Below are 9,107 nucleotides of genomic sequence, written 5' to 3'. Positions count from 1 at the left end.
TCTTTTACCATTATTTTTTATCATTGGTATTGTAACCAAAGTAATAAATGAATTTAAGAAGGTACAGTTGTGTTGTATATGCCCTATTAATGTATTTGTTTCAAATTAAAAAATAAGCACAAAAGAAAAAAAAATAAAGAAAGAAGGCTTACAAAGATTTTATATAGAGTAAATTACAAAAGTGATCCTTTATTTTAACACTAGATTATAAAGTGTGTTCTTTGTCTTTAAAAAGTACAAAAAACATATTTGATATTTGTAAACCCTTACATGTTACGTCCTTTAGCCGTAACTCAGTTAGTTTTCATGGTTAAGTCTAATCAAGTAGAGCCCACATAAGAGTATTCTACTCCATTTTCCTCTAAGGTCATCCGTAATCATAAGGCCCCTTTGTGGGCGTTATGCGACATGTGGCACGCCATGTCATCACGGGGCTTTATGGGGCGTTATGCAACTTGAGGCCGTAGTCATAAAGCCTCTTTGTCATCATTACTCAATTAATTAATTTTCAATTTTTTTTAATTAATTTCTAACTTTTTTAAATTAAAACCCTTTAATGTTAAATAAAAAACATTAAATAAAATAAGGTTTCATAATTGCAGGGACCAAATATGTTAAAAACCAATTTTAAAAACCAAGTTTTAAAAACAAATTTTAGATATTTGAGACTTACAGGGACCAAATATGTTAAAAACAAATTTTAAAAACCCCTCTTTCCTCTTCCTTCTTCCTTCTTCCATACCTGCAACAAAACAGCCCACCCCTTCTTTCGAAACCTGCAACAAAACAAAACCCCACCCCTCTTCTTCAAAACATCTAACAATTTTGGATGTTTGTATATATGTTTGAGTGGGGAAAACTAGAAAATACAAAAAAAAAAAAAAAAAAATCAAACTTCAATCCAGTAACGCCTCTATCCAAATCGCGCTCCTCAAATTTTTTTGGCCATACCGCCCTTCGTGGCGGTGTTCCGAGGCGTTTTCCGGCGCTATAGGTGGCCATAGCGCCCCACTATGTTTGATCTAAATACAAAATTATATAATTATACAAGATAATAAATAAAATAACTATATACACAGATTCTCACTCTATCCAGATCTCTCTACCCATCACCATATCTCCCTACCCATCAGTATATTTTTAACATATTTACTACATCAGTACGTTTTTATTTCTAGGTTGATCGCTATTTAGAATTTTTTTTTTTTTTTTCATATCATTTCTAGGTAACATATTCGTGATCGCTATTTAGAATTTTTTTCATATCATTTAATTTTAAAGTCATGATTTAACAATTGCATGGAGAATATATTTTTGTGAGTACTTTAATATTAAATTTTATTTTTTTACACATTTTGTGGCCATGCTTAGAAGGTCGCAATTTTTGTGACTAATTTGTGACCGTATTCTATTTTCACATGTTGTGACTACTTTGTGACCGGTATATTTAAATTAGTGCTAATTAAAAAGTTAAGATTTTTGTGACCGAATTGCATCCGAAACTTGTTTGGCTGCTAATTTAGCGACTTTATACTTCTGGTCCTTGTTTAGTTGCTAATTTTGCAACCTTATGCTTGCGGACCAAATTTGTCACCAATTTTGCGTCCTTTTTCGGTCGCAATAGCCAAGTTTTCTATCGGTGAACTAGTCATTAACGAGGGATACTCGACTTTATCTTGTAATTTTTAAAAAAACTGATAAAATATTTAAGACATTAAATTAATAAAATATCAAAATCAATTTTACAACACATATAAACATCCTTGTTTGCAAAAAAAAAAAAAAAAAAAAAAAAAAAAAAAAAAAAAAAAAAAAAAAAAGACATTAAATTAATAAAAGAAGAGCTCTTTCACCCAAACAAGTTGGTCTAAAAGAGAAGAAAAACAGGCCCTTCTTGTTTACTTACAAGACAAACATCCCTTCTCTCTAATTCTTTATCAAACACAAAGTAATGATAAAGTTTAAACATCAAACCCTTTATTTATGAGTTTATAGCTTCTTGAGCTTTCGTACAAGACCTTTGCATCCTCAAGCCACTAAAACTACTTCTTGATGCCATTATTTCAATAAGAGATTGCCTCCTTTTTGTCCCCAACTCTGGCCTTTGCTTAGGAGTACTATGAGACCTCTGTTTCGCATTGAACGATTGTGTGTTCGCCATGTAACTTGGATGGTTCGAATAAGGCCTAAAATAGCCGTCCCCGCATACACTTCTTGCGGGAGTTGGAGGCACGTTTGTCCCGTATAACTTCGCCAAACGGGGCGTGCTTTGAGTGGTGTTTGAGTATTTGTAATCTTCACCGATGAATCCCCACTCGGGATCATGAAAATGCCCACACTCGATTGTCTTACGTGTAGGGATGTTGCAAGGCAGGGGAGATGACATATTGTGGTGGTAATGTGATTCGTCACTAGAGTCGGTTGTACATGTGTGTATACGCCTGGATCTCGCATGTGGTCTATACGTGTCGATTTCAACTATTTTTAGGCTCTCATCATATGAATTAGTTGTTGATTCGTATGAAGTTGAGAGCCTCTTGCTATGGAATTCACTTCTTGTCTCATGATCAAATCTCTCCTAAAAAAATAACATTTGTCACTGATTTAGTATTAAAAATCATAATTTTGTTATTAAAAATGGTTGCAAAGAACAATAAAAGGGATCATACGGTCGATTTTCGGTGACGGGTTTCGGGTTGAACCCTACGATCTTTAACCAAGCGGCGGGCCCGTTGTTGGGACCGAGCAGCAGTCTGGGCTCTATGGAGAGCTTGCATACTATATAAAGTTGCAGCTGCCTTTTTCCTCACAAGAAACCCTCTAACAAGAGCCTGTAGCTTCACTAGTCCTCTTAAAGCTCTTAGAGCCTTTCTTGCCTAAAACACAAATCAAAATCCAACTAAAATTAAATAATATATATGTATATATAAATTAAAAAATAAATAAATAAAGTGAAAGTAATTTCGGAGTCAACAAAGTTTGACCAATATTTTTGTCATCAAACTTTTCAAACGTGTCATGTACGTTAAATCAAACCAAAATGACAAAAATACCGTGCTTGGTGATCAAAGCACAAAATACTAAATATAGAAAATGCATAATTTTGGAGATATCAATTAGGAGAGCAACAAAGTCAACAATCATACCTAGGTAAAGGCAACTTCAAAGTAACATAAACTAATAACTTATAACCACAAAAACATATTAATTGTTTTAAATGTGTGTATATATACACAAGGCGGTTATGTTAATTTTTTTTAAACGGCAAATTTTTTACTTATATTGTCTGTAGGATTTGAACCCAAGATCTTTCCTTCCCAAGGTGTTTAAACGCATTGTCTTTGCCAATGGACAACCACCCCACCACCCCACTGGTAGGCGGTTATGTAATACCTTTCCTTTTTAATTTTTAAAATCTAAACAAACCATGTATAAATGTTTTTTTAATTTTCCCATGATCATGAAACACTCAAAATTTTTGAAAATTTGAAATTTGTCACTCAAATTATAGCTACAAGAATTTATAATAAATAAATAAATATATGAAATAATGAAGAGAAATAAAGACAGATGAGCAATGATTAATGAAGTACTTGAACTAATGTACTTGCCTTCACAGTCTACTAGGAACACCAAACAGCATAAAGTATCTAATCTACAATGCATAAACACAAACACAACAATACAGATCACAACAAACATGCAGACAAAACATTCAACTAATATTATTTCCAAAAATTAATGTACTGTTAAAAAAATTCATACCAAATAAGCTCTAAAGTTTGTTTGAATCTTAACGGCAGCCCATCTGTCTCCGCCGCCGTTAAAAAGCGTTCCTCTGCCGAAGCTGGTGAGTCTCACCACCGCCACGGCGGCCTGTGCGGCGGCGACGGCGGCATCAGCTGCGGCGGCGGTGGCTGCAGCAACAGCAATTGCATGTTTGTTCCGTTCTTTCTCTGTTGCTGACGTGTAAGATGTCAACCAAGTGGGATCATTACACGGTGGAGGGTTTATATCCACCGGCGGTGGTGGTGGTGGTGACGGTGGTGATGGTGTATTTTGTTTGTGTTTCTTCATACCCAACAAAGACTTGAACCAGCGTGAAGCTTTGCCCATACTCTCTCTCTCTCTTGTTTTTGACTCAAAAATCAATATGTAGAGAGAGAAACAAAATACATGAATGAGGATATGGAAGAGAGAAGAGGGAAGAGGCAAGGGTTCAAAAATACATAAAAAGCCAAGTGTTTATATGTAGTGAAGGAACATTTGAAAAGAGTATTTATAATCCTTTTTACATGATAGTGTGTGTGTGTGTTTTGGAGCGTATATTACAATTGATTATTCATTGGGTTTATATATTTATATTAAAAATATTATATACATACATATAATAAAAGATCCTGTAAAAAGTACTCAAAACGTGAGAAATGTATTATAACACTATATATAATACTATATAACACCATATAAACACCGTATAACAATATGTAACACCATATAATACCATATAACACTATGTAACACTATATAACATTATATAACAAATATAACACTATAGTTTGTCTGATAGCATGTCTATGATAGATGTATATTGTTATATTTGTTATATAATGTTATATAGTGTTACATAGTGTTATATGGTATTATATGGTGTTGCATATTGTTATACGGTGTTTATATAGTGTTATATAGTATTATATATAGTGTTATAATACATTTCTCACACTTTAGGCCCTTTTTACACTATCATTACCCTATAATATATATACATATATGATTAGTTCAAGAGTGAACACTAATGTTTTTGCGATTTAATGATGAAATCCTAGCCATATATGTGTGTAAATCAATGGTCAGGATTTGATGATGAAATACACTAGTGTATTTTACGATTTAATGATGAAATCCTAGCCATGTATGTGTGTAAATGAATGGCCAGGATTTGTTCGATCACTTAGTTTACAAAAATATTTATATAATTTATTTACTTCGATTATGTAACTGATTACTTCATCATTTTATAAATCTATTATTATCAATGCACTTCATACAAAGTTATTATTGCCTTTTAAAAAAAGGTGGCTTTCGTTATTTTTATTTTAATATAAAAGATTAAAGTCGTAAATTGGAAAATTGTTCAAAAAATTATGTCATTTATCCCTTAAAAAAGGTGTTGGGTTTGAGGGAGATAAAGACATGAAATAATGTTGCGAGAGAAGAGGAAGGGATTTGTTTCGAATTTTAATTTTATTTATATTTTTTTCTGACACAATCTCGTGAAGAAGGCATTGCAAGACAAAAGGATAACCCGAAAGAAATAATAGTAAAATTGGAGAGAGTGACTCAACCTTGTTTGTCTTAATTTTGGAGAAGATGCTTCTTACATCTGCTTTTCTTTTTGAAAATCAATAATAAAAGGAAAATTTTATTTTATGTGACTACTTCTAATATATTGATGAAAGCTTTTAATTTGATTTTAAAAACTTCATTTAGACTTAATTCTATTTTACGTTATTTGTGTATCGAAAGACATGTCTTTTTTTTTTTTTGAACGTCCAACATAAGAATCGCCGGGTATTTCGTACGTGGCACCCATTGGCCGAAAGGTAGTCCGCGGCAGCCCAACCTGCACGCATGAAGCCCCTAGCACACCATGCCACCAGTTTCGGGGAAAACCCCACCCTGCACCAGCCCGAGGGCACGACAATGCAAAGCCGGTAAAACCCGGGTGGATCAGGAATCAAACTCAAGACTATTCAGTCAAGAGTCTTCCCTCATTTCCATAACCACTGAGCTATAAGCCCAGGGTTAAAAAGACATATCTTTTGACTAATGCTTTTGATAAGAAGAAAAGCATTAAATATTTCGGGCCATACCATTAAAACATACACATATACACAACAACACACGAGTTACATAAATCCCTTTCTTAGTGTATCACCTTTTGGTTGCGTATGAAAGCAATAACGTAACTAAATATTTTGCTACCTTGTTAACATGTTCAGAATTTTCAATTTGAATTGATATACGTAAATAAAAACTTATATATAAAGATTGATAGTGAGTCCTGCTTGCTTGGGGTTTGTTAGAGGGCACGCCTATAGCGTTTTTTGCATTAAAAATTCTAAGTTAACATTGGTGATTTCGAAATCACTAAGTCAGTCAATTGCCGCTCATTGTTATTTGTTTATGTTTGAATCAAGTACTCGTGTGATTTGTTGTAGGTCTCACTCTATCGATAGATGTGTTGCACTTTGTAAAGGTTAACGAACGTGGGAAAAATAAATTTTTGTTGCTCTACTCACTACACAATGAATAGTTTAGTTGCACGCTACTTATTATGTACGTAGATAGGTAGTAGTTCACAACTTAAATCAATTGGAGACTTATTAATTAGAAGACTTGTATCATTTTAAACTCATTAGTGACTTATGATTGTAACATTCATCTCTCGCACGACAAATATTGTCCGCTTTGTCTTTAATAGGTTGTCCTTGCATGAACTTACGGATTTGTTTTTGGTTGACCCGGTTTCTAAGGAGTTCACCCATCCTAGTATTATTCGCACATAAGCATGCTTAACTGTAGAGTTTTCATGTGCTCCACAACCAGCTAAGCCTGGAACACGTTGGTGATTTAAGATGCATAACATTCTTTGTGAACCAAGAATCTCTCCTGCCCATGACCGATTGGGATTTGACTCGTTTACACCAGTGCCCTGGCAACTGTCTGGAGGATATGAGAAGCCCAATTTTATTATCAAATAGAATCTCTCCTAGACATCAAATTTATATCACAGATAAAACTAAAAAATCACAAATCATTAAAGGCTTCTCACTCCATAGAATCCTGACTTAGTCCAATAGGAAGGCATTGATACAAGAAAGTACAATCATTACTCTGAAATAAATACGTCATGGCACACTCCAGTCAAACAAGCCATGAAATACACAATCGAAAAGGACCTCTTATGGTCAATCGTCCTGAGAGAGGATATACGCATACCATTCGTACTAATCATGTGCTTATTGATTTAATCTTCTATGTCTATATACAGGGCATTGTATGGGAAAGATTCATTGAGAAACACTAAAAAAGTGGGGAACAACGGGGAACCGACTCAAACGAACTCCGATTGGACTCATTCCAGCGGCGTTGGAACCGGCTCATCGAACCCTAACTAAGATCTCTTAACCCTAAACCCTAAATCCTAACTCCTAAACTCTAAACCCTAAAGCTAAAACCTAAGCTAAACCGTAAAATCTAAACTATAAACCCTTAAAGCTTAACTCTAAAGGCTAAACCTAAAGCTAAACCCTATAGTTAAACCTTAAAGCTAAACCCTAAACCCTAAAGCTAAACCCTAGACCCTAAAGTTAAACCCTAAAAGCCAAACCCTAATATATTTAGGGTTTAGGGGTTATGATTTAGGGTTTAGGGTCAAAAGATCCTAGTTAGGGTTCGATGAGCCGGTTCCAACGCCGCTGGAATGAGTCCAATCGGAGTTCGTTTGAGTCGGTTCCCCACTGTTCCCCATTTTTTAGTATTCCCCAATGAACCTCACACTTGTATGTATACGCCCATATGGGACAGCCAATATAACTCGTGTACGCCCGTAGGACAACCAATGTCCCGATATAAGGGTGTTTAAAAATGGACGCATGTATATATCGCCTGACTAACGGAGATGGTTGTTAAGATCCTGAGTAGCCTCTGATTAGTCGTCGATTAATCGCTAGTCGAAGGTTTATCGAGTAATTTTTATCCAATCGACCAGTTGATCAGTAGCCGTCAGCAGGGGTCAAGTCCAGTCTTAAATAGCCAAAAATCGATAGAAGTCTAGCGATTCCGGCCAGATTTTTGACCAAAAGCTGTAAATCCTGGCAATTAATCATATCTAATTGAAAATATGAATCAATGAAGGTATCAAAACATGTCTACTTAAAAATACATATAAAAATTTGTGTATATACATATAAAACTGAAAATTACATATAAATTCACAATTCAATTAATCGTTAGTCGATACCCTACCGACCACCTAGTACCTAACGTTTCGTATAGCACTTCTAATGGATGATGAGATAATGGGATGTGCATTTACCTTCTCTGAGAACGGGATGGGGTATACCTATAGCGTTATAAACATAATTTTATATTTTTATGACACCACAATTGACATGTTCAATGTGTTAAATAGTTTTAAACCGTTAAGTGGTCATTAAAATTAATATTAGGCAGGGTGTAATGGGGCAATGCCCCTACTAATCTGGAAAATTAGGGATGTTGAACACCGGTCCAGTCGCGCGTAAACGGTTTCATGATGGGGAAGGGCGTTGTGCAGACAACGCCGGTGAAAATGTTAGGAGTGGGTCTTATGCATCAATCAACCAAGCTTTTTTCTTCTATTTTTTTATTTTTTAAAATCATTTCATTTAAATTTCATTTTGATGAGTAGTGGCAATTGAAAACTTGTGAAACAATACATTCTAAAATTATTCTAAAATTAAGTGAGAGCTCATGACTACGTGATAGTAATGTAACACTCACTTTTAACGTATCAATGAAATCGGATTATGCCATTAACCTAAAATCAATTAAGATTTTTTTTTTTTTGAAATTTTACAAATATATGTAATCTGAGCACATGTTTTCTTACTTTTTTTTACCAGTTATATACTTTATTAAAAAAATAATCTTTTGTTTGTATTTTGATCCAATCATTTCTCTTGTTGAAATAAGAAGCATAAAAATCCAAATAATTTTGGTTCAAACTGCAAAATGTCTGTGAGCAAGCAATTGTCATTTCAAGAGGGTAAACACTCATTTGGTCACACACCCACCTTCCTAGATTTCAAGAACGCACTTATTTTGCTCCTACCCACTACCTGAAACAAAAACATGCAAAATTGCAAAAAGAAAAACAGGGCATATATAGCAAAAATACAAATATATTGATTCAGATAGAAACCGTTACTATTTATAGATTTTATATACAATGTTTATTGAAAATCTCTAATCTAACAATATGAGATATATTTTGCTCTTTTGTGTAAAATGAATAGAAGTGTAGTTTTAGTAAGTTGTGTTCATCAAATAAAAAGTTG

The 9,107-nt window shown here is 34.1% G+C and overlaps 1 protein-coding gene across 1 annotated transcript; it reads right to left on the bottom strand.

Annotated features, from left to right (window-relative positions):
- Positions 1-1,812: 1,812 nt before the first annotated feature.
- Positions 1,813-4,233, bottom strand: LOC110886545 (protein IQ-DOMAIN 14). The gene is made up of 3 exons (XM_022134357.1): positions 3,766-4,233; positions 2,670-2,876; positions 1,813-2,578 (listed from the first exon to the last, which is right to left on the bottom strand). The coding sequence occupies exons 1-3, from the start codon at positions 4,114-4,116 to the stop codon at positions 1,982-1,984; spliced, it is 1,155 nt and encodes a 384-aa protein (XP_021990049.1). The 5' UTR covers positions 4,117-4,233; the 3' UTR covers positions 1,813-1,981.
- Positions 4,234-9,107: the final 4,874 nt, after the last annotated feature.

This window comes from Helianthus annuus, chromosome 10, assembly GCF_002127325.2.
Source record: "Helianthus annuus cultivar XRQ/B chromosome 10, HanXRQr2.0-SUNRISE, whole genome shotgun sequence".
Classification (NCBI taxonomy): Eukaryota; Viridiplantae; Streptophyta; class Magnoliopsida; order Asterales; family Asteraceae; genus Helianthus; species Helianthus annuus.
The sequence above is the reverse complement of the archived record's forward strand: the minus strand, read 5'-3'. Positions and strand labels throughout refer to the sequence as shown.

Coding starts and splice junctions, on each gene's coding strand:
- LOC110886545 (XM_022134357.1), bottom strand. CDS start 4,116: ATGGGCAAAGCTTCACGCTGGTTCAAGTCTTTGTTGGGTATGAAGAAA. Junction 2,877..3,765: donor CAAACTTTAGAGCTTATTTG/GTATGAATTTTT, acceptor TTTGTGTTTTAG/GCAAGAAAGGCTCTAAGAGC. Junction 2,579..2,669: donor CCCGTCACCGAAAATCGACC/GTATGATCCCTT, acceptor TTATTTTTTTAG/GAGAGATTTGATCATGAGAC.